Genomic DNA, 24,492 nt, shown 5'->3' with positions numbered 1-24,492 from the left:
TCACACTGGAGCTACTGGCCTGGGGGTGCTGCGAAATATCTCAACTCCAGCAGGCGGCACTGTGAACCAGACACCAGCCTAGCGTGGACGGCGCGCGGGAAAACCCGCGAGGTGGAGCCACAGGGAGCAGCCAGGGAACCACGTGTGGGGGCGTGGCCACCCTGGAAGAGGGCGAGTCTGTTATGCAAGACCCGCCCATCATTTCAGGCCTCCCCTCCCGGTGGGCGTGCCCCGAATTCTCTCCCCGAGAGACACGCGTGGGCCGCTCCCCTCTGGGAGGAGGGCTGCCCAGAGGGGTGCAGGTGTCGCTAGCGGCCCCTCCCCGTTGGGGCCACGTGGCGGGTGCGGGCCGAACCCGAGGGGAAGAACCTGGCCCGTGGGGAGGTGGGGGGGGCCGAAGCGGCGCTGAGCGGAGCCGAGAGCTACGGGGTTCGGAGCAGAGGCGGCCACAGCGGCAGCGGCAGTAAGAGGGAGGGGAGGAGGCAGGCGGGCGCATGGGGCGCCCCGGCCCCTCCGGCAGCGTGCCCCCTCCGGCCCGGCCGCGCTGAAAGCTACCCAGCGCCGCGCCTTGAACCCACGCCCCGGGGCCATGCCGGTCATGAAGGGGTTGCTGGCCCCGCAAAACACCTTCCTGGACACCATCGCCACCCGTTTTGACGGAACGCGTGAGTGGGACGGAGGTCGGGGCTTGGGGTTCAAGCTGGGGGCCAAGTCTCCTCGAGGCCGTCTCGGGTCTCCTGGACGTGGTGAGACCCGAGGCTAGAGTTAAGGGTCTAGGAACTCCCAAAGCCGCGGTGCAGGAACAGGGCGGGGAGTGCCCTGCGAGGGGAGGAGGGGAAAGGGCTGAGAGCACGGGGTCCAAGGTTAGGGGGTGTGACTAGAGGCAGAAGAGGCTCTTTGTGCGGCAAAGCGGAGGAGGGGCCTTGGGAGCCGCCCACTCTCGGGCAGAGCTGTGCTGGGGGCGTGTATGGGGGTATCCGAGACACAGAAGTGGGACAAAGTGGCCGGGCGTTCTGGGGACTCCAGCTCCCACTACCTCCAGAAAAAAAGGAGAAAAGATCAGACTTCAGCAGGACCTAGTTTGGATTGACGTAGCGCGCCCCCAAATCGTGGGGCGTCAGTGTCTAAGGTGGGTGAGGCAGGAGGAGGGGAGCGGTCTGTGCGATGGTAGGAACTCCCGGCTCGCCCAACGCAGCTTGGGTTTCAGGTTCAGCACCTTGGACAGCCGCATCACTCCTTCCCCGCCTCTTCTCCCGCCATTCCCTCTTCCCACTCTGGAGCCCAGAGATTCCCCGTCCTCACCTCCCCCAACCCTGCCATTCCCTCGGGAACCCTGGCCGGGATCTGGAGGGTGAGGGAGCGGTACTCGAGGGCGGAAACTGAGCCGCGGGGCCCTACCCGCTTCCCCCCCCTTGTTTCCATAGCGCCCATCACCGGGGCAACAGGCCCTGGGATGGAAGAAGGAGGCAGTGCCCAGAGCCCAGTGCCTCCCAGGCACCTTCAGTGTCCCCATTAGCCTCCCTGCCCCCAGACAGTCATCCCTCCTAGAGTACAAGGACTGGTTGTGTCACAGGCCCCATCTCTTAGCTGAGTCTCTGTCCCTGAATGGCCCACAGGAGACCCCTGGCCTCCCCCGCATTGGAGCTGGAGGAAGACAGCTCGGGTTCTGCTGCTGGAGGGTGCTGGAGCTATATGCTCAATGCCCTCTCCCGTTAGACTTTGAGCACTGGGGCAGTTCCCCTGAAAGCAGCTACAAGAATGCTAAAAAGTGGACCTTTCCTGGAAGGCAGGGAAAGAGGACACCACTCATCACTGTCTGCCCCCACACTAAGGAGATCTGTGAGTTTGGATAATCTCTGCCTTTTGGTTTCCTATCAATAAAATGGGTGTGGTGTCATCAGAAACTCTGCCCTGCTTACTCTATAATAGGAAGAAAGCCGAGCGAATGTGGGGGAACAATTTCACCTTCTCAGAGTAGCACTTACTATGTGCTAGGACTTGTTCTCCCCAAGTTAGCTCATGTAACTCTCACAACGACCATGTGAGGAAGGCCTATGATACCCAACTTTGCAAATAAGGAAAGCTCAGGCACAGAAGAGGTCATCAACTTGCCCAAAGTCACACAGTCAGTAAGTGGCAGTGGAGGGTTGCAGGAGCCCAGGCTCTTACTCACCATGCTATGCTGCCTTCTACAGTGACCGCTCACCAGTTGGAAGGCAGGGGGGTGGATGGCATGACCTCCTGGGGTCCTTCTCCAACTCCCCATTAGACCCTGCTTAAGTCCTGTCTTAAGTTCTTGTCTCTTTGCTCTACCTTCTCCTATTCTCAATTCAGAAAATCCCAAAGTGGGGTCAGGAGCAACATGGAGACCTGGGAAGCTTCTGGCTCTGTGACTTCTAACCCCAACTTAAGGGAGGTGCTGTCCACCTGGAAGCTAGCTCGCCTCCCAGCCTTGACCTGACCTTGACCTCTTCTTCCCACAGACAGCAACTTCCTGCTAGCCAACGCACAGGGCCCACGGGGCTTTCCCATCGTCTACTGCTCTGACGGCTTCTGCGAGCTCACGGGCTACGGTCGCACTGAAGTCATGCAGAAGACCTGCAGCTGCCGTTTCCTCTATGGCCCAGAGACCAGTGAGCCAGCCCTGCAGCGTCTGCACAAAGCCCTGGAGGGCCACCAGGAGCACCGCACTGAAATCTGCTTCTACCGCAAGGATGGTGAGGGGGCCCACCCCACCCTGCAGCCCTGCCTAGACCTCTAGCCTTATCCAGAGGGCACTGGGCACAGTAGGAGTCTGAGTGCTTGTCCCCACACTGCCACAAGCTGACTGTGATGGCGCATATCCCTGACCTCTCTGGTCCTGGGTTCCCCTATCTGAAAGATGAAGGAGACGGCTGACAGAATCTCTGAGGTTCCTTTCGGCTCTTGCTTTGCCAAGCTCTTAACTATGTATAGGAGGATGAGGGGGATGAGGAGAAAGGCATGCCACGGGGCTGCCCATGCTCCTCCCTCCCTCTCTCCATGCCTACAGGCTCGGCCTTTTGGTGCCTCCTGGACATGATGCCCATCAAGAATGAGATGGGGGAGGTCGTGCTGTTCCTCTTTTCCTTCAAGGATATCACTCAGAGTGGAAGCCCAGGACTTGGCCCCCAAGGAGGCCGCAGGGACAGTAATCATGGTAACGGCAAGTCTGGATGGGCAGTGTGAATGGTCAGAAGCCCTCGCCCACCCAGCCGCATGGGATGTGCCCCAACATATCTCTGCACCTTTCTTCCCAACAGAAAACTCCCTTGGTAGAAGGGGAGCCACCTGGAAATTTCGGTCTGCCAGAAGACGGAGCCGTACTGTCCTACACCGACTGACCGGCCACTTTGGCCGCCGGGGCCAGGGAGGCATGAAGGCCAATAATGTGAGTCCCACCCCCAACCCAACATCTCCCAAGTCCTCCAGCCTTGATTCTGAGGCACCCCTGCCACTGTCTCCCTGCTTCCCTGTTTGTCTGGTGTCCCTCCTTGGCTTGCTCCTCTGCCCACCCATTTCCCATACACTACTCTCTGCTCCATCCTATATCCTCCCCTCACATCCTTCTATCCTTCACTCCCTCACTCCCTGAGGTGATTGACATTACTTTGCTCTGATGATGTCACATTGCTCCAGCAGCAATGACCTCACCTGCCCGGGGATGATAGGGTTATACCATGGGTGGTGAAATCGCAAGCTGCTATAGTTCTAGGGAGAAAGCCCTCATTGCAGGTCTGGCATCTAGACCTGTGTACCACCTCTTAGGATCCTGACCAAGCCAGGGGATTGAGTCCCCAACCCTCTGTTAGGGATACAGGGAATGCGGTGGGCTATGCCAGCCTCTGCTCCCTGCTGGGATATGCCCAGCCCCCACTGGGCCCCCAGAATCCAAGAGGAACTTAAGGGAGAAGTTTGTGATCCCTCAAGCTAGGGCGTGTGCCGATTTGTCATAGTCTTCTTCTCAAGTAGGATGAGTGTTGGGCCAGGCACAGTGGCTCATGCTTGTAATCCCAGCACTTTGGGAGGCCAGGGCAGGCGGATTGCTTGAGGCCAGGAGTTCTAGACCAGCCTGGACAACATAGTGAGACCCCTTCTCTAAAAAAAAAAAAAAAAAAATTAAAAATTATCTGGAGGCCAGGCACAGTGGCTGACGCCTGTAATCCCAGCACTTTGGGAGCCTGAGGCAGTCAGATCACCTGAGGTCAGGAGTTCAAGACCAGCCTGACCAACATGGAGAAACCCCATCTCTACTAAAAATACAAAGTTAGCCGGGTGTGGTGGCACATGCCTGTAATCCCAGCTACTCGGAAGACTGAGGCAGGAGAATCACTTGGACCCGGGAGCCAGAGGTTGCGGTGAGCCGAGATCACGCCATTGCACTCCAGCCTGGGCAACAAGAGTGAAACTGTCTCAAAAAAAAAAAAAGTATCTGGTTATGGTAGTGCATGCCTGTGGCTCCAGCTACTCTGGAGCCTGAGGCAGGAGGATCGCTTGAGCCCAGGAGTTTAAGGCTGCAGTAAGTTATGATGGTACCACTGCACTCCAGCCTGGGCACAGAGGGAGACCTTGTCTCTAAACTTAAAAAGTTTAAAATCAAGTTGGGTGAGTGTCAAGCCTTATAAATACCCCTGACAAGCCATGATTGGTTCAAACAGGGGCCTCGGGCCGTGCACAGTGGCTCATGCCTGTAATCCTAGCACTTTGGGAGGCTGAGGTGGGTGGATCACCTGAGATCAGGAGTTTGAGACCAGCCTGGTCAACATGGCGAAAACCTGTCTCTACTAAAAATACAAAAAGTAGTCAGGTGTGGTGGCATGCTCCTGTAGTCCCAGCTATTCAGGAGGCTGTGGCAGGAGAATTGCTTGAACCCGGGAGGCAGAGGTTGCAGTGAGCCGAGATTGCGCCACTGCACTCCAACCTGGGCAAAGAGCAAGACCCCATCTCAGAAAAAAAAAAAAGAAAGAAAGGAGGGGGGCCTGGGAAGTACTTGGCAGGAGAAGAGAATGTCAGGTGTCAGCCTCTATGCCCCTCTCCTGGCCTTCTATCTCCTTTCATTCATGGTCGAAAGTGCCTTTGCAGTGTCCACCTGCCCCCTTTCCCCATCCCCTGCCTTTCCCACCTTCCATCTTGGCTCCTCTTTCCCTCAAGTGTCCCCAATCGCCACCCCTCTCCCCTTAGAACGTGTTTGAGCCAAAGCCATCAGTGCCCGAGTACAAGGTGGCCTCCGTGGGGGGGTCTCGCTGCCTCCTCCTCCACTACAGCGTCCCCAAGGCCATCTGGGACGGCCTTATCCTCCTTGCTACCTTCTACGTTGCGGTCACCGTCCCCTACAACGTCTGTTTCTCGGGTGACGATGACACCCCCATCACTTCGCGACACACCCTTGTCAGCGACATCGCCGTGGAGATGCTCTTCATCCTGGGTCAGAGCCTCTGCCTCACCCACCCTGGCGGGTTGGCTGGGGGAATCCACTTGGCCAAGCCTCACCCACTCCTGGGGCCCGCATGACCCAGGCATTCAGAGCCCCTCCCTTCCTGCATCTTTAAGTCCCAATGGCCCATGTGTCCTGCTTCCTGCAGCCTTCAGCCTTGTGACCTGTCTTCCCTAAGGACCAGCCAGAAGCCCAATCTATCTCTCCATGCCTGCCTCCTCCTCCAGTCTGGGTCTCCAAAGCTTGTTCCCAGCTTTTTTTGGTTTTTTGATCCCTTGGCCAAGGCCCCCCAGTAATAGCCTCTTGCACCCCCAGATATCATCCTGAACTTCCGCACCACCTATGTGTCCCAGTCTGGCCAGGTAATCTCTGCTCCTCGTTCCATTGGCCTCCACTACCTGGCCACCTGGTTCTTCGTCGATCTTATTGCTGCTCTGCCCTTTGATCTGCTTTACGTCTTCAACATCACCGTGGTGAGTGACCTCCATCCCACCATCCAGTCCAACCTCCCAACTTCAGCACAGCATCTTCCAGGAAGGGACTGATCCCAAACCCAGATATGCCGCTTCCCATCAATCCATCTGTAGATATTTATCAGGCACCTGCTCTGGGCATAGCCGTGCGCTAGGTACCGGGAGGATCCCGGAGGGTCTATGATCCTGGGGAGCTCAGCTCACAATCTTTGAGGGAAGCTGAGACAAATGAAAAGCTAACTATGGCTACCAAGGCGGCATTGGTCTGATGCCAAATGAGTGGTACTTTTCACTTTTTTATTTAACAAACAACTGATGAGCATTTAGCTGTCTGCAAAGCACTGTGTGGGGCATGGCCACTGTGGGGAAAGGGAACAAGGATTCAGCCTCTAAACAACTAAACTGGTGAGGGGGCAGGAATACTGCAGAGCACAGCAGGGACAGAAGAGGTGAATGGGGGTGGAAGATGGGGCCCGGGTATGCTACTGAGGGTTTGGGCTGACCTTGGAGTTCCAGGCTGGAACATGAGTGTGTGTTAAAATGATCTGAAGTCTGGCCAGCACCTGGGAAGCAAAAGCGTACTTGCTGGGCAGAGGCTGGAGGGGTCTGGGAAGGTTTCCTGAGGGAGGCGGGAGTATAGCTAGACCTTAAAGGGTGAGTAGGATTTAGCCGGCAGGAGATGAGGACAGCAAGCATTTGGGGGAGCATAGTAAACCTAGACAAGAAGGTAGAGGCTGTGGGTGAATTCAGAGGCAAAGAATGCCAGGACCTGAGTCCTCACAGATCCCTGGGGACACTCTGGAGGTGCCCTGAGTGGTCATCTGTAGCCCCAGCCAGCAGATAGTAGGTCTTCTCAAGTCCAGGGTGGGGCAGTGCTACCCTGTGTCCCCAGGCCCCCTTGGGTGTGGGGCGGGGAAGTGGGGAGCAGTTTCCTTGTGTGCTCTCTCCCTGCACTCAGCTATAGCAGGAAACCACCTACACGCAGCCGAATTTAACTAGCCGCCAACGGGCTGTGGGCCTCCTCTCCTGGCTGTGCACACGTGTGTGCACGCTCCTACACACGTGCATGTGTGTACGTCTGCCTCGAGGCTCTGACCATTCTGAGAAGATCTCCCCACCCCTCCCCAGGAGTGCGCCCACCCCTCTATGCCCACTAGGCACCATCAGCTGGGGGGTGGGAGACTGCAGAGAGCCCCCTGCCCCTCCTCTCAGGTCCCTTTGGGAGCACGTTACAGTTCACTACATTCTTGCACACACATCATCACATGGGAGCCCCACAGGGACCCTTCAGGGCAGATCCTTATCCTTTTTCAGAGGTAGGTGCAGAGGCTCAGAGAGGTTCAGTGACTTGCTGAAGGTCACATAGCTAGCAGGGGCAGGCAGGAGATTAGAACCAGGTCTCTCCACCCTGGGCAACAGGTGAAACCCTGTCTCTACTAAAACACAAAAAATTAGCCGGATGTGGTGGCGTGTACCTGTAGTCCCAGCCACTCGGGAGGCTGAGGCATAAGAATCGCTTGAGTCCCAGAGGCAGAGGTTGCAGTGAGCCCAGATAGCTCCACTGCACTCTAGCTTGGCCAGACGCAGTGGATCACACCTGTAATCCCAGCACTTTGGGAGGCCGAGGCGGGCAGATTACGAGGTCAGGAGATCGAGACCATCCTGGCTAACACGGTGAAGCCCCGTCTCCACTAAAAATACAAAAAATTAGCCGGGCATGGTGGTGGGTGCCTGTAGTCCCAGCCACTCAGGAGGCTGAGGCAGGAGAATGGCGTGAACCCAGGAGGCGGAGCTTGCAGTGAGCCGAGATCGCGCCGCTGGACTCTAGCCTGGGCGACAGAGACTCCGTCTCAAAAAAAAAAAAAAAAAAAAAAAAAAAAAGAAAGAATCAGTTCTCTAAACTTCCAGTCTAGTATTTTTTCCAACATACCACCTTGCTTCCCAGGTAACCAGGGCCCCTGAGTGGATGGTCTGATGAGATGAGGAATACCACTGGGGGCCAGAGAGAGGTAGGACAGAGACAGAAGATGAACAGGCACTGGCAGAGCTGCAGACTTGAAGGAGCCAGGCCTGGATATTCTAGTCCAAGGAGAATGAGAGGAGTATCCCCAAGAGAGTGGGGCCCAAGGGCAGTTGACTGAGGGAAGCCCTGAAGAACTCAAGCTTGCAGTCAAGTGCTGTGGGAGCTGGGGGTAGGCATTAAACCCTGGTGAGGGTCCATGTGGAGGAATCAGAGCCACCTCCTTTCCAGTTCCTTCACCTAAAATTAGAGAAAAATTGCACGAGATGGTACAGAAGCAGTGTAGGACCAGGGCTATGGGAATTGTTCCTGGAGGCCCAGGAAGGGGCAGTGAGGGGCTTTCATTCCAGATTCCCCAGGCACTGCCCCAGAGCTTCCAGTCCTAGCTGCCATGCTGCTCCCACCCAGAAGATAAGCCCTCCCCATCTCCAAGATTGAAGGGCTGATCAATATTGATAACCACAATGCAGATGGTACTTGGGGTAATATTAGTGAATATGGGACACTTACTAGGTACCATTATCTCCGTCAACCCCTAGCACAGCCCAGGCTCCCTCAGTGCCTGCTCTCCTGCCCCCTCAACTCTTCTGCTTGACTCTTCATCTGCAGCTGATCCGCAAGAGGAAGTGTCCATAAACCTCCCCCAGCCCTCAAGTCCTTGCCTGTCCCCACTCCACTATGCTTCTCCATGTCTTGAAGGGTGGTCCCCATCACAATTGCTGCCGTCGCTACTGGGGCTCTGCAGAGACCATTGCCTATCCCCTGACACTGACCAGGGCTGGCTCCCCTACCATCTCCCAGTGCTTAGTGGCCCTAGAGCACAAGGTGGACTGTGGTGTCAATTAGCCCAGATGCCCACCCTGAGTGCCAGCTCTATCATGTCTTTGGTCTGTGACCTTGAACAAGTCATTAGCCTCTCTGAGCCTTAGTTCATTCATCTGCAAATTGGGAATGATGATGATAATTGAACTAAAGGTATAATTTTGTGTGTGTGTGTGTATGTGTGTGTATTGTTAAATAAGAATTACAAATGCTTAGCACAGTGCCTGGCTAAGCACATAGAATGTACTTACTAAGGCCAGGCACAGTGGCTCACCCTTGTAATCCCAGCACTTTGGGAGGCCAAGGAGGGTGGATCACGGGGTCAGGAGATCGAGACCATCCTGGCCAACGTAGTGAAACCCCATCTCTACTAAAAATACAAAAATTAGCTGGGGAGGGAGGCTGAGGCAGCCTTGAATTGCTTGAACCCGGGAGACAGAGGTTGCAGTGAGCTGAAATGGCGCCACTGCACTCCAGCCTGGCTACAGAGTGAGACTCTGTCTCAAAAAAAAAAAAAAAAAAAAAAAGAGAGAGAAAGAAAGAAAAAGAAAAGAAAAAAAAAGAAAATAATTACTAAGCATTAGCCACTGTTTGTTTTATTGTTATTATTCCCTTCCTGCTGCATTCTCTGGCCACTTTCTCAGGACGGCAATGATGTCTTTCCTGTTGCGGCCTCCGCTGGCTCCAGGGTGTCTGGTGGGAAGGCCCTGGGAGGGGACTGAGGGCTCGGAGGAGGTATGCCTGCTGACAGCCTCCCCCGCCACCCTCCCGCAGACCTCGCTGGTGCACCTGCTGAAGACAGTGCGGCTGCTGCGGCTGCTGCGGCTGCTGCAGAAGCTGGAGCGGTACTCTCAGTGCAGTGCTGTGGTGCTCACGCTGCTCATGTCGGTCTTTGCGCTCCTTGCCCACTGGATGGCCTGCATCTGGTACGTCATCGGGCGCCGAGAGATGGAGGCCAATGACCCGCTGCTCTGGGACATTGGTGAGCCACCGACCCCAGACTTTCACAGACCACCTGTCCACCTGTCCCATCCCCAAGCTGATGCCTCCACCAGTACCCACACCCCTCATCCCACATTCCTCTATCCATCCAACAAACATGCGTTGAGCTATTTCTGGATCAAGCATGGGGATATTGATTTGCAGACAAGGGCTCTGTTTTGGGGGGCTGGTGGGGGGAACTCACAGCTTAGCAGGGGAACAAGACCAGTGATCATGATCAAAGTACAATGCAGGAAACACTGATGGTGGAGGGGTGTGTTTCAGGCAGAAGGAGCAGCACGTGAAAAGTCCCTGAAAGAGCCTGGCATCTTTGCCCCCATTAATCCCTCCTTCTCCAGGCTTCATAGCCATGGGCCAGGAGACAGTCCCAGGCCCTTGCAATCCCTCTGAAAGGCCTGTCAGATCCTGGGCATGGTCCCTGACACCTCCCGCTCCTTCACCCCACACCTAGCCCACCACATCAATACCACCTCTCAAATGTCCCTTGAATCTGACCTTTTCTCTCCATCCTGTCTTCCCCTTCCAAGTCCACTCCACCTCCCTTTCTCACCCAGGCCTGTGCAATAGCCTCCCTGCTGATCTCCCAACCCCCTTCTCGTCCCTCCCACAACCACTCTTCTCACCACAGCCAAATGGGTTCTAGGATTCAACGTTGACCTGCCACACTCCTGCTGGGATTCCTTCAGTGGCTTCCCACTGCCCTCCAAATGAAGTCCACACTCAGTGCACACCCTGGGCAGCCCTGTGTCCCCTCTCTCCCCACCTGCCTTCCCGTTCCCCCATGCTCCCTGCGCCGCAGTCACACCAGCCTCTCCCCTGGACCCAGGACGTACTGCTTTCTCACGCTGGGCCTGGAACATATTGTTTTCCTCTCTGGCATCCTCCCTCTTTTGTCTTCCCTCTCCACCTAGATGGATTTTCTGTTCCCTGCCTCACTTGGAACCAATGTTCCTTTGGTTCCATGTGTCTCAATCAAAATGCCCCATCCCAAGGAGCATGCCTTCCAGGCACCATGTCCAGAACCCCCCAGCTGCCAGTGGGTTGGCTTTCCCTAACCTATTAGGATTCCTAACACACCCTATACAATACTTTCCTTCCAGGAGCTCACCCCCCACCTGTAATGATTTATGTCATGTCTCTTTCCCCTCCAGGCTATAGGTTCCACCAGGGCAGGGAGAGTGTTTGGCTGGGTCAATTCCCCAACACTTTGTATACAGCAGGTGCACAATAAACTATTAGTAAGTTTCAGGAGCCTTTGAACAGTCAGCAGTATAGTGAGTTGGCGGCCTTGGACTGCAACTGTAACCAGTGCACCATGGGGAGGCACAGGCCCAAACCGTTCCCCACAGTTCCTGTGCCAACCTGTGTATAAATACTTGCCGAAGGTCAAGCACAGGTGGCTCAGGGAACCCTGATTCTCCACCGCTGGCACAGCCAGGGCTCCCTGCATCTGTCCACCCTGCAGGCTGGTTGCACGAGCTGGGCAAGCGTCTGGAGGTGCCCTACGTCAATGGCTCAGTGGGCGGCCCATCGCGGCGCAGCGCCTACATTGCGGCACTGTACTTCACTCTAAGCAGCCTTACCAGCGTAGGCTTTGGCAACGTGTGTGCCAACACCGACGCCGAGAAGATCTTCTCCATCTGCACGATGCTCATAGGCGGTGAGGCCAGACCTGCCACGCCTCAGTGGGGCCCTGCGAAGCCCAGCGTGCACGGGGAAACTGAGGCCCAGAGAGGGCAAGGCATCTGCTCGAGGTGTCTACCCAAGTCCAGACAGTCACGCATTCATTCATGGATGTTTCCTGAGTGCCCACTATGTGCTGGCCCTGGGGATGCCACAACCAGGCGTGGCCTCTTGCAACAGGGATGGGAAACCCAGGTTCATGACCTAATGATGGGGAGGCCTGAGAGGAGCATGGGGTGTTACCCATCTCTGGACCACTCCCTATTCCCCATCCCTAGTCTAGTGCCTGGCACCTAGTAGGCACACAGGAGCCCACTGGCTCTTGGCCAGGACAGGGTGGGTTTGGAAGCTGGGGAGGTGGCCAGAGGGTGGCCAGTCCTGACCAGCCCGCTGTTGCTGCTCCAGCCCTGATGCACGCTGTGGTGTTCGGGAACGTGACAGCCATCATCCAGCGCATGTACTCGCGCCGCTCGCTCTACCACAGCCGCATGAAGGACCTCAAGGACTTCATCAGTGTGCACCGCCTGCCGCGGCCGCTCAAGCAGCGCATGCTCGAATACTTCCAGACCACGTGGGCCGTCAACAGCGGCATCGACGCCAACGAGGTAGTGCGCAGGGTCTCCCGTCTTGCCCTCACCCTCCGCGTGGCCCTGCAGTGGCGTGGGGAAGGGGTCGCTGCCCCTCTGGCTTAAAATGGAGGCAGGCCGAGTGTGGCGGCTCACACCTGTAATCCCAGCATTTTGGGAGGCTGAGGCGGGTGGGTCACTTGAGGTCAGGAGTTGAAGACCAGCCTGGGCAACAGGGTGAAACCCTGTCTGCTAAAAATATGAAAATTAATCAGCTGTGGTGGTGCACACCTGTAATCCCAGCTACTCGGGAGGCTGAGGCACGAGAATCACTTGAACCAGGGAGGCAGAGGCTGCAGTGAGCCAAGATCATGCCAGTGAACTCCAGCCTGGGTGACAGAGCTAGACTCTGTCTCAAAAAAATAAAATAAAATAAAATGGAGGCGCCAGGCGCGGTGGCTCACGCCTGTAATCCCAGCACTTTGGGAGGCCGAGGCGGGCGGATCACAAGGTCAGGAGATCGAGGCCATCCTGGCTAACACGGTGAAACCGTCTCTACTAAAAATACAAAAAATTAGCCGGGCATGGCGGCATGTACCTGTAGTCCCAGCTACTCAGGAGGCTGAGGCAGAAGAATGGCGTGACCCCGGGAGGCGGAGCTTGCAGTAAGCCGAGATTGCACCACTGCACTCCAGTTTGGGCGACAGAGTGAGACTCTGTCTAAAAATATATATATATAAATAAAAAATAGCCAGGTGCGGTGGCTCATGCCTGTAATCCCAGCACTTTGGGAGGCCGAGGTGGGTGGATCACGAGGTCAAGAGATCGAGACCATCCTGGCTAACACGGTGAAACCGCGTCTCTACTAAAAATGCAAAAAATCAGCCGGGCATGGTGGCGGGAGCCTGTAGTCCCGGCACTCGGGAGGCTGAGGTAGGAGAATGACGTGAACCCGGGAGGCGGAGCTTGCAGTGAGCCAAGATCCGGCCTGGGCGATAGAGCGAGACTCCGTCTCAAAAATAGTAATAATAATAATAAATAAAAGTAAAAATAAAAAATAAATAAATAAAATAAAACGGAGGCAAACAGGGCCCCAGGGGTGAGGTATTGTTCACAAGGGCACACACTCACCCAAAATACAAATTCTTGTTTCTTTTTTTTTTTTCTTTTTTTGAGAAGGAGTCTTGCTCTGTTGCCCAGGCTGGAGTGCAGTGGCGTGATCTCGGCTCACTGCAACCTCTGCCTCCCAGGTTCAAGGAATTCTCCTTCCTCAGCTTCCTGAGAATCTGGGATTACAGGCAACTGCCACCACACTCGGCTGATTTTTGTATTTTTAGTAGATATGGGGTTTCACCATGTTGGTCAGGCTTGTCTTGAGCCCTTGACGTCTTGATACGCCTGCTTCAGCCTCCCAATTTGCTGGGATTACAGGCGTGCACCACCACAGCCGGCCAAATTCTTGTTTCTTTGCACTTGAATATGGGAGTGAAAGAGCTCAGGGCCCAGCTGATGCCACTCTCCCTTCTGCCAACATTTCCTGAGTGCCTGCTTTGGGCCAGCCTTGGTGCTGGGCACAGGGAGCTTAGAGATGATGACACTCAGCCCTGGCCCTCAGGGAGACCCAGAATGGTGAGGGAGGCAGACAGATGAACAGAGTGTGGCGGTGAATGGGGCTGTAAAGGAGGGATGTTGGTGACGTTGGGTCCTCGTTGTGCCTGGGCGGGGAGGAGTCAAGGAAGGTGGCACAGAAGAAGGGACATCACAGAGGACAAGAAGGAAATCAGCCTGCTATAGGAAGGCCATCCCTGGTAGAAAGGGTCATAGGGACACAGGTCCAGAAGTGATGGCACAAAAGAGCAGAGTGGGTGCTTTAGGAAACTGAAAGCGGCTCCGTAAGCCTGCAGGAACAGGCATGTGAGTGCTGCAGAGGGAGAAGGCAGGGCAGGAGGGCACGACATGGGCTGGGAAGCAGCAGGCCCAGCTCAGGGATGGCCTGGAATTTAGATTTTATCCTGCGTAATGTTTACACTGGGGAGTGGTGTGGGGATCTCAGAGGGAATGGATTGGTGAGGTATCTCTGAGAATGGGATCTGTGGGATGTGGTGATCTCCTGCTGGTTGCAGAAGAGCTCAGAGTGACTCCCAGATTTCTGGCTTAGGCCAAGGGTGGGGATGGAGGCGTAACAGGAGGAAGATGGGGCTTTGGGATGAAGGTGAGAGTCCCGGGTCAGACCAGGAGGAGGGTATGGTGCCTGGGGGAGGTCCAGAGGGAGGTTGCCCAGTAGGTGGATGGGAATCAGCTCTTGGCTGGGTGCAGTGCTCAAGCCTGTAATCCCAGCACTTTGGAAGGCTGAGGTGGGCAGATCATCTGAGGCTGGGAGTTTGAGACCAGCCTGGCCAACACTGTGAAACCCTGTCTCTACTAAAAATACAAAATTAGCTGGATGTGGTGGTGCACACTTGTAATCCCACCTATTCAGAAGACTGAGGCAGGAGAGGCCGGGCGCGGTGGCTCAAGCCTGTAATCCCAGCACTTTGGGAGGCCGAGATGGGCGGATCACGAGGTCAGGAGATCGAGACCATGCTGGCTAACACGGTGAAACCCCGTCTCTACTAAAAAATACAAAAAATTAGCCGGGCGAGGTGGCGGGCGCCTGTGGTCCCAGCTACTCGGGAGGCTGAGGCGGGAGAATGGCGTGAACCCGGGAGGCGGAGCTTGCAGTGAGCTGAGATCCGGCCACTGCACTCCAGCCTGGGCGACAGAGCGAGACTCCGTCTCAAAAAAAAAAAAAAAAAAAAAAAAAAAAGAAGACTGAGGCAGGAGAATCACTTGAATCTGGGAGGCCGAGGTTGCAGTGAGCTGAGATCATGCCATTGCACTCCAGCCTGGGTAACAGAGCGAGACTCTGCCTCAAAAAAAAAGAAAAGGCCGGGCGCGGTGGCTCACGCCTGTAATCACAGCACTTTGGGAGGCCGAGATGGGCGGATCACGAGGTCAGGAGATCGAGACCATCCTGGCTAACACGGTGAAACCCCGTCTCTACTAAAAAAAAACACAAAAAAACTAGCCGGGCGAGGTGGCAGGCGCCTGTAGTCCTAGCTACTCCGTAGGCTGAGGCAGGAGAATGGCATAAACCCGGGAGGCGGAGCTTGCAGTGAGCCGAGATCCGGCAACTGCACTCCAGCCTGGGTGACAAAGCAAGACTGCATCTCAAAAAAAAAAAAAAAGAAAGAAAAAAGAAAAAAGAAATCAGGTCTGGACTCAGAGTTAGGGCTCAGGACAATCAGGTAGTGGGGAAGCCATGGGGCCAGTTGCCATGATGCAGGAAGAGTGTGGAAAGTGAGAGTCTGGGGTGTTGGCTGAGGAAGAGGAGCCTGGGAGGAAATGAGGAAGTGAGCAATGGGAGAGGTGGGAGGAACCAGGAGGAAGCCCCTCACGGGAGCCCAGGGGGGCTGAGGGGAGAGTTCAACAAGCCAGGGTGGCCAAGGGGCTCCATATGAGGATGTGAACATGGAATGTGGCCCTAAGAGGTCATTGGTAGTGCCCAAGGTCTAATAACAACTCTGCATTTTACAGACTGAGATACAAACTGGGATCTTGAGGCCCAGCGAGCGGAAATGGGTTGCCCAAGGTCCACAGGGACTTAGGAGCCAAGCTGACTCCTGGTCTCCTGACTCCCAGTTGAAGGCTGACCCCCAAGAGACAGCTCCTGAATGATGGGGTTAAGTGACTGCTATGTAGCCATAGCGGGGAACTGATGGGAGAAGACCTGGTCTCTGCCCCTGAAATTGGGTTTCAAGGTTCACGCAGCAAGCAAAATTGACGTTAGACACAGAGGTTGTACTGAAGGTCTGGAATGGGTGACTTCAAAGCAAGGGCAAGAGGAATTCTCTCTTTGAAGACAGCTCAGCACATTTGTAGACTCAAGTAGTAGCTGCAGGGGGATGGCCAGAATGACCTATGCCCCTTATGCAGTTACTGCGTGACTTCCCAGACGAGCTGAGAGCTGACATTGCTATGCACCTGAATCGGGAGATCTTGCAGCTGCCGCTGTTCGGGGCAGCCAGCAGGGGCTGCCTGCGGGCCCTATCGCTGCACATCAAGACCTCGTTCTGCGCTCCGGGCGAGTACCTGTTGCGCCGTGGGGATGCCCTGCAGGCACACTACTATGTCTGCTCCGGCTCACTTGAGGTGCTCCGAGACAACATGGTGCTGGCCATCCTGGGTAAGGACCCCGTCACCCCTGATTACCTACCCCGGAACCACCCCCAACTCCCCGCTGCCGAGGACTTGGGAGTGGCCAGGATTCTAGGGAATGGGATACTCCTTGTGGATACCTACAGTTCCTGCTGAGGAATACTCTCTCGGTCCCTTCACCCTATGACCATTCCCTTTTGACAATTCCCCTCTGATTATCCCCTAATCCCCTTAGGCATCCCTCAACCCATCAACCCCTCCCAGTGACTGTCCCCCAGCTCAACTGATCCTTTCCCATTGTTCCACTTCCCAACCCCATTGACCCTAAACTCCAGTCACTTTTACCCTCTAACTGACCTGATCCCTCCGGCCATTGTGATTTTTATCACCCAATTACATCGATCATTCCTCTGGCCCTACTCACTCCCACTGACTGTCTCCCAACCTCACCAGTCATTCTCCACTGACCTTTTCCCAATTCCATTGGTTATTTCCACCAGTCCCATTGACTGGCCCACCATCAACCGTCCTTCAAACACACTGACCACCCCTCAAATCCACTGAGCACCTCCAGCTGATATCCTTTTGTTCCCACTGCCCCAGCTGACTGTCCCCATCCCTTACCTACAGGGAAGGGGGACCTGATTGGAGCAGATATCCCTGAGCCGGGGCAGGAGGCTGGGTTGGGAGCAGACCCAAGCTTCGTGCTGAAGACCAGTGCTGATGTGAAAGCTCTGACCTACTGTGGCCTGCAGCAGCTGAGCAGCCAAGGGCTGGCTGAGGTCCTGAGGCTCTATCCTGAGTATGGGGCTGCCTTCCGGGCTGGCCTGCCCCGGGACCTCACCTTCAACCTGCGCCAGGGCTCTGACACCAGTGTATGTACACCCCTGATGGCCGCCATCCTTCCAGAGTCCCTTCCTCCAAAGCAGACCTCCCCAGCCTGAGAGTCCCATGAGCCTCCCTCCACCCTAAAAACATCATGCCTGAAGCCCAGGCACCCTACTCCACTGCCCCTTACCTGCTTCATACCTTCCAACCCTGCTGACACTACACTGGCCATCACCCAGGCCCCTGGCCGTCTCTCATCACCTTCTACTCCCAACTCTACTGCCCCATCTCCACTGACCACCCCTCAGCCTCACTCCAGACTCCTGACTCCTTCAAAGGACCCTCCCTTTGCTTCTTTTGTGTGTGTGTGTGTGTGTGTGTGTGTGTGTGTGTGTGTGACAGTCTCGCTCTGTCACCCAGCCTGGAGTGCAGAGGCGCGATCTTGGCTCACTGCAACCTCCGCCTCCTGGGTTCAAGTGATTCTCCTGCCTCAGTCTCCCAAGTAGCTGGGATTACAGGTGTGCACACCATGCCTGACTAATTTTTGTATTTTTAGTAGAGACAGGGTTTCGCCATGTTGGCCAGGCTGGTCTCAAACTCCTGACCTCAGGTGATCTGCCCGCCTCACCCTCCCAAAGTGCTGGGATTACAGGCGTAAGCCACCATGCCCAGCCACGACCCTGCCTTTAGAAACAACCACCTCATGTGCTCCTCTTTCAAGCCCCTCTCTGGACGGGGCATCATCGCCTGGGACTTCCCCTTCTTCTCTCACCAAATGTCTCCTGAGTCCACTGTGTTTTAGGCTCTGGGCCAGGCCTGTACATTACACTTTGGGCCTTGGTCTTTTGCTGCTTTTCAGTCTCACTTTGCTATGCAGTGTTTGTTTGAGTTAGAGTTGTAGTTTCTGACTCAGCTCCACAAAAGACCCCACATTCTCAACCCCATAACACTGTTGGGTGGGACAGGGAGGGGCTGCGCTCTGGCCGCGGGGAGGCGGGAGTCGGCTTGAACTCTCCTATGTCTCCACAGGGCCTCAGCCGCTTTTCCCGATCCCCTCGCCTCTCCCAGGTAACACCCACTTCCTGGGTGGGGTTGAATTGCCCTGGGGAGAGGGTGAGATGGGGAGCAGCGTCCTCCTTTCCATGGATGGGGAGCTGCATCCGCCGGTGAAGGCTCTTACTTAATGAAGGGGTCTGTGGTCACTGTCGTGCGACATCAGCTGCCCCCTCTGCCCGCAGCCCCGCTCAGAAAGCCTCGGCTCCTCCTCAGACAAGACGCTGCCATCCATCACAGAGGCCGAGAGTGGCACGGAGCCTGGGGGTGGTCCCAGGCCCCGACGGCCCCTCCTGCTGCCCAACCTCAGTCCAGCACGGCCTCGGGGCTCCCTGGTCAGCCTTTTGGGCGAGGAGCTGCCCCCATTCTCAGCCCTTGTCTCCTCTCCTTCCTTATCCCCATCCCTGTCCCCTGCCCTGGCTGGCCAGGGCCACAGCGCCTCCCCTCACAGCCCCCCCAGGTGCTCTGCTGCCTGGAAGCCCCCTCAGCTTCTCATTCCCCCACTGGGAACCTTTGGACCTCCGGATCTCAGTCCCCGGTGAGATGCTAGCCTCCCCTCCCTTCCCCAAACCCCTACTGGCTTCCAGAACCTTCTCTGGGCTCTATCCAAACAGTGCTTCATCCTGTCTCTGCCCGTGTGCCCACCGCACCCTTCCAACCACAGCCTGCAACCCCAACCCACTTTGACCGCCGCTCTTGCTCCGCCCCCTGGCACTGCTGCCCCCAGTTCCCCTCTGTCTGCTCTGCTCTGGCCCTTACCCTCACCCCATGGTGCTGATGAGCACTACCCTGTCCCCAGGATAGTGGATGGCATTGAGGACTCTGGCAGCACAGCTGAGGCCCCTTCATTCCGGTTCAGCAGGAGGCCTGAGCCGCCAAGGCCCCGCTCCCAGGTGCCCCCTACAGGTAAGGGCCAACAGTGGACTTCAACCCCGTCATCCATCTGCCCATCCACCTGTCCATCCATCCCATATGTAGTAGGGGCCTACCATGTACCAGGTGCCATCCTGGGAATACAGAGATAAAACAGACCTGGCCCATGCTCTTGGAGTGAGTCTAGCAGGGAGACACCTCTGTATACAGATAAACAATTCCAGATGCTAAATACCATGACAGACAAGAACTGGACTCTGGTAGAAGAGGAAGGTGCCCACTGGACTCTCTTCTAGAGGAGGGGATGCTTGGGTTGCTGCTTAAAGGGTGGGATCTTGAAGGATGGAGCAAAACGGTTATTGAGCTGGGCATGGTGGCTCATGCCTGTAATCCTAGCACTTTGGGAGGCTGATGAGGGTGGATCACCTGAGGTCAGGAGTTCGAGACCAGCCTGGCCAATATGGCGAAACTCCATCTCTACTGAAAATACAAAAATTAGTCAGGTGTGGTGGTGCACACCTGTAATCCCAGTTCCTCGGAAGGCTGAGGCAGGAGAATCGCTTGAACCTGGGAGACAGAGGTTGCAGTGAGCTGACAGCACACCACTGCACTCCACCCTGGGCAACAGAGTGAGACTCCATCTCAGACAAAAAAAAAAAAAAAACAGCTTTGAAAGGCATGAAAACCAGAGGATGTTGTGTTTAGACACCACAGAGAAGCTCCGTACCAAGATAGGGCGAGGTGCGGGATGAGACTGGAGAGTTACACAGGGGCCTCAAAACCAGGCTAAGGAGTTTAGGTTTCCCATCTCACAGACCCTAGAGCTTTTTCTCCCCCTGCTCTTCGCCTGCCCAATGACAGGAGGGTTCCAGCCCAAGTTATAGGCTCAGGTATTAATGCTCCATGAACTCACCTGCATCCCTTCACCCTGCAGGGACCAGGCCCAGCCCAGAATTGGCCAGTGAGGCTGAGGAGGTGAAGGAAAAGGTTTGCCGGCTGAACCAGGAGGTGGGTTGGGGTTGGCTCAGAGATGCGCCTGATATAACAGCATTTCAGGCCCGACGCAGTGGCTCACTTGAGGTCAGGAGTTTGGGACCAGCCTGGCCAACATGATGAAACCCTGTCTCTACTAAAAATACAAAAATTAGCCAGATGCCTGTAGTCCCAGCTACTTGGGAGGCTGAGGCAGGAGAATCGCTTGAACCTGGGAAGCGGAGTTTGCAGTGAACCAAAATCGCACCATTGCACTCCAGCCTGGGCGACAGGGCAAGACTCTGTCTCAGAAAAAAAAAAAAAATTCATGCTAGCTAGATGACCTTGGGCAAGTCCCACAGCTGCTCTGAACTTAAACTTCCTCATCGAAAATGGGGAAATAGGCCGGGCGCGGTGGCTCAAGCCTGTAATCCCAGCACTTTGGGAGGCTGAGACGGGCGGATCACGAGGTCAGGAGATCGAGACCATCCTGGCTAACACGGTGAAACCCCGTCTCTACTAAAAAATAAAAAAAAAATTAGCCGGGTGAGGTGGCGGGCGCCTGTAGTCCCAGCTACTCGGGAGGCTGAGGCAGGAGAATGGCGGGAACCCGGGAGGCAGAGCTTGCAGTGAGCTGAGATCCGGCCACTGCACTCCAGCCTGGGCGACAGAGCGAGACTCCGTCTCAAAAAAAAAAAAAAAAAAAAAAAAGAAAATGGGGAAATAGTAATATGTGCTTCCCAGAGTTTTGAGGATGCAATGAGAGTGCAAATGTGCCTGGTCCAGTCCCTGGCATGTCATAGGCACTCGGTACCAGTTGGTTCCCTTCCTCCCCGACTGGCTCAGGTTTCCCAGCCTGATAAGAGGATCTCTTCTCCCTCCACCACTGTGGGACTCTCTCTTGCCCAGGCCCCACCTCTTTCCCTTACCCCAGCAGTGGGGAATGAGTGTAAGCAGATGCGGGGGCAGGGGACAGGGAGGCTGAGAGGCCTTCAGGCCTGGGGGACCTGGATCTAGACATCTGAATCCTGTCCAGGAAGAACCTAGATCCTATATGCTGAGGCGCAGCCTCTGCCTCCTCCCCAAGGGATCTCAGAGTTGTCACCACAGAGCAACCAGGCCCAGTCCCTGGGAACTGGCTTTCCCTGTGTTCTGATAAACATGGGGCATCCCAGAGGGGCGGCGCCTGGGCTGGTTCAGGCCCTGGGGCCTGGGCGGGGCTGGTGCTTGTTCAGCAAGCTTGAGGGCAAGTCCACTCAAGGCCTCGGGCATCCTTCAGTTCTAGGCCAAGTGGTTCCCAAACAAGTATCTATCAGAACTACCTGATAGGCCGGGTGGGGTGGCTCACGCCTGTAATCCCAGCACTTTGGGAGGTTGAGGTGGTTGGATCACGAGGTCAGGGGATCGAGACCATCCTGGCTAACACGGTGAAACCCCGTTTCTACTAAAAATACAAAAAATTAGCCGGGTGAGGTGGCACATGCCTATAGTCCCAGCTACTCGGGGGGCTGAGGCAGGAGAATCGCTTGAACCTGGGAGACGGAGGTTGCAGTAAGCCGAGATCGTGCCAGTGCACTCCAGCCTGGGCAACAGAGTGAACCTCCATCTCAAAAAAAAAAAAAAAAAAAGAAAAGAAAAAAAAAGAACTACCTGACAACCTATTGAGTGCAGATTTCTGGGCCTCTTAGGATTGGGAATGTCTGGGGTGGGGCCCAGAAATGTGCATTTTAAAAAGTTGATTCTATACTCACTGAAGTTTGAAAAGCACAGATAGAGACCCTTGAGCCTGCGATAGGATCAGCTGAGAATAAGGCTGTCACTTCACAGATGTGTGGCCTCTTTGAGCACATTTTTCCACATCTTGGGAAAGCTCACGCATGTGTGTGTGTAGGGGAAGAATACAATATCTGCTGCCCCAAATCCTTTCTGGAAAGAGACTGGGGCATTTTCCATCTGGGCAAAAATAACCCTCATCCTGCCTTTCTCCCAGGGTGGCCATGAGCAGAAAGTGACTGTGAAGGAGCTTTGTAAACTGGAGAGGGGGGTGCACCTGGTTATTACTGTGGCGCCTGTGAAACAACTCAATGTGTTTTCAACAGATCTCTCGTCTCAATCAGGAGGTGTCTCAGCTTAGCCGGGAGCTGCGGCACATCATGGCCCTGCTGCAGGCCAGGCTGGGTCCGCCAGGCCACCCAGCAGGCTCCGCTTGGACCCCAGACCCTCCTTGTCCACAGCTGAGGCCACCAGGCCTCTCTCCTTGTGCGTCCAGACCATCACCCACCCTCCAGGATACTACGCTTGCTGAAGTTCACTGCCCAGCCAGTGTGGGGACCATGGAGACAGGGACTGCGCCCCTGGACTTGAGACCTTCCATATTGCCCCCCTACCCCTCAGAGCCTGACCCTCTGGGACCCTCTCCAGTGCCAGAGGCCTCACCCCCAACCCCAAGCCTCATGAGGCACAGTTTCCAGTCCAGGTCAGACACGTTCCACTGACCCTGGCCCAGGGCCCAGGCCTGTCTGGGGTGGGCATTGCCACTCACCACTCAGGGAGGACCTGGGCCCCTTGGCTTCCTGCCTTGGGGTCAGCAGCCACCAGCTGGCCTGGTTGGCTCTGGATTTCTGGACTTTTTAACCAAGCGTGGTTACCTCCGACGTTATTCCCTTTTCCAAGCCTTCCCCAACTTCCCCCTCTGTGAGGGGAGCCACCTGAGGGCTGTGGAACCCAGCAGGCATGAGATGAACCGCAGTGCCCATTGGGCTGGGCAGATGAGATCCTACTTTCTCCCCAGGACCTGGAGGCAGGTAGAGATGGGGGAGCAGAGGGGATGGGCAAGGGACCCAGCTCCAGCCTAGGACATGAAGGCAAGACCAGGCAGGATCTTAGCGTCTATAGCAAGAGACAGGTTGCAGGATTTTGCCTGAAGATAGCTTAGTGATATTGTGAGGTCTTCTGTCTCAGCCCCTGGGTCTCTGCTGAAGACCTTAAGAGCAATGTTACCTAGAGAGGGGTAGGTTTGAGATGCTGCTTGGAATTTGAGCAACCCACGATTTCTTAGGCCGCCCACCATGAGCCCAGGCTGGAGAGGCTCACCTCATCCCACAGCCCACACAGGAAACAAACGGATGGCTCCAGATATGTGCTCTTTGGCTCTCACAGCATTATTTTCAAAATATGAGCTAGTTCCAATATTAAAAATGAGATAGGGCCGGGTGCGGTGGCTCACACCTATAATCCTAGCACTTTGGGTGGCTGAGGTGGGCGGATCACCTGAGGTCGGGAGTTCAAGACCAGCCTGACCAACATGCAGAAACCCCATCTCTACTAAAAATACAAAATTAGCCGGGCGTGGTAGTGCACACCTGTAATCCCAGCTACTCGGGAGGCTGAGGCAGGAGAATCACTTGAACCCAGGAGGCGGAGGTTGCAGTGAGCCAAGATCGCACCACTGCACTCCAGCCTGGGCGACAGAGCGAGACTCTGTCTCAAAAAAAAAAAAAAAAAAAAAGAGATTATACAGGACTACAGATATTCCAGTTTCTCTTAAAAAAAGTAGCACTGGGCACAGTGGCTCATGCCTGTAATCCCAGTCCTTTGGGAGGCCAAGGTGGGAGGATCGCCTGAGCCCATGAGTTTGAGATCTGCCTTAGCAACATAATGAGACCCGATCTCTATAAAGAGATATATATATATGTTTGTTTTTTTTTTTCAGACGGAGTCTCGCTCTGTCGCCCAGGCTGGAGTGCAGTGGCACAATCTCAGCTTACTTCAAGCTCCACATCCCGGGTTCATGCCATTCTCCTTCCTCAGCCTCCCAAGTGGCTGGGACTATAGGCGCCCGCCACCACACCCGGCTAATTTTTTGTATTTTTAGTAGAGACGGGGTTTCACTGTGTTAGCCAGGATGGTCTCGACCTCCTGACCTCATGATCCGCCCACCTCAGCCTCCCAAAGTGCTGGGATTACAAGTGTGAGCCACCATGCCCAGCCTAAAAAAGTATTTTTAAAATTAGCTAGGTGTAGGCTCAGCGTGGTGGCTCATGCCTGTAATCCCCGCACTTTTGGGAGGCCAAGGCGGGCAGATCACCTGAGGTCGGGAGTTTGAGACCAGCCTGGCCAACATGCAGAAACCCCATCTCTACTGAAAATACAAAAATTAGCTGGGCATGGTGGTGCATGTCTGTAATCCCAGCTACTCGGGAGGCTGAGACAGGAGAATCCCTTGAACCCAGGAGGCGGAGGTTGCAGTGAGCCGAGATCGTGCCATTGCACTCAAGTCTGGGCAACAAGAGTGAAACTCCGCCTCAAAAATAAATAAATAAATAAATAAAAGCCAGGTGTAGTGGTGAGTGCCTGTGGTTCCAGCTACTCCAGAAGCTGAGGTGGGGGGATGACTTGAACCCACGAGTTCAAGACCAGCGTGGGGAACATAGCAAGACACCCCCCCCCCCAACCCATCTCTATAAAAATAAAAAGATTAGCCAGGTGTAGTGGTGTGTGCCTATGATCCCAGCTACTCTGGAGGCTGAGGTGGGAGGATCACCTGAGCCC

At 55.3% G+C, this 24,492-nt stretch overlaps 1 protein-coding gene across 2 annotated transcripts; it reads left to right on the top strand.

The window, feature by feature from the left end:
• Window positions 1-241: 241 nt before the first annotated feature.
• On the top strand, window positions 242-23,195 carry KCNH4 (potassium voltage-gated channel subfamily H member 4). 2 transcript variants are annotated; one of them, XM_009190664.4, is made up of 16 exons: window positions 244-665; window positions 2,484-2,717; window positions 3,032-3,178; window positions 3,282-3,409; window positions 5,200-5,443; window positions 5,768-5,925; window positions 9,542-9,749; window positions 11,235-11,429; window positions 11,858-12,057; window positions 15,994-16,243; window positions 16,846-17,090; window positions 18,073-18,111; window positions 18,282-18,634; window positions 18,896-19,002; window positions 19,904-19,977; window positions 22,041-23,195. In XM_009190664.4, exons 1-16 carry the CDS (start codon window positions 590-592, stop codon window positions 22,434-22,436), a joined length of 3,054 nt encoding a protein of 1,017 aa, XP_009188928.1. In that variant the 5' UTR covers window positions 244-589; the 3' UTR covers window positions 22,437-23,195. The 2 variants fall into 2 exon arrangements, with proteins under 2 accessions (XP_009188929.1, XP_009188928.1); XM_009190665.4 differs by lacking the exon at window positions 3,032-3,178 and having other exon boundaries at window positions 242-665.
• The last annotated feature ends 1,297 nt before the right edge of the window (window positions 23,196-24,492 follow it).

This window comes from Papio anubis, chromosome 17 (assembly GCF_008728515.1).
Source record: "Papio anubis isolate 15944 chromosome 17, Panubis1.0, whole genome shotgun sequence".
In the NCBI taxonomy this organism is placed as follows: domain Eukaryota; kingdom Metazoa; phylum Chordata; class Mammalia; order Primates; family Cercopithecidae; genus Papio; species Papio anubis.
Note: the sequence above shows the minus strand (reverse complement) of the source record. Positions and strands in the feature narration are given on the sequence as shown.

Bases quoted from the DNA above. Each gene is read 5' to 3' on its own strand.
- KCNH4 (XM_009190664.4), top strand. From the start codon at position 590: ATGCCGGTCATGAAGGGGTTGCTGGCCCCGCAAAACACCTTCCTGGAC. The intron at 3,179-3,281 runs GTAACGGCAAGT...TCTTCCCAACAG, and splicing joins CCGCAGGGACAGTAATCATG to AAAACTCCCTTGGTAGAAGG. The intron at 19,978-22,040 runs GTGGGTTGGGGT...TGTTTTCAACAG, and splicing joins TTTGCCGGCTGAACCAGGAG to ATCTCTCGTCTCAATCAGGA.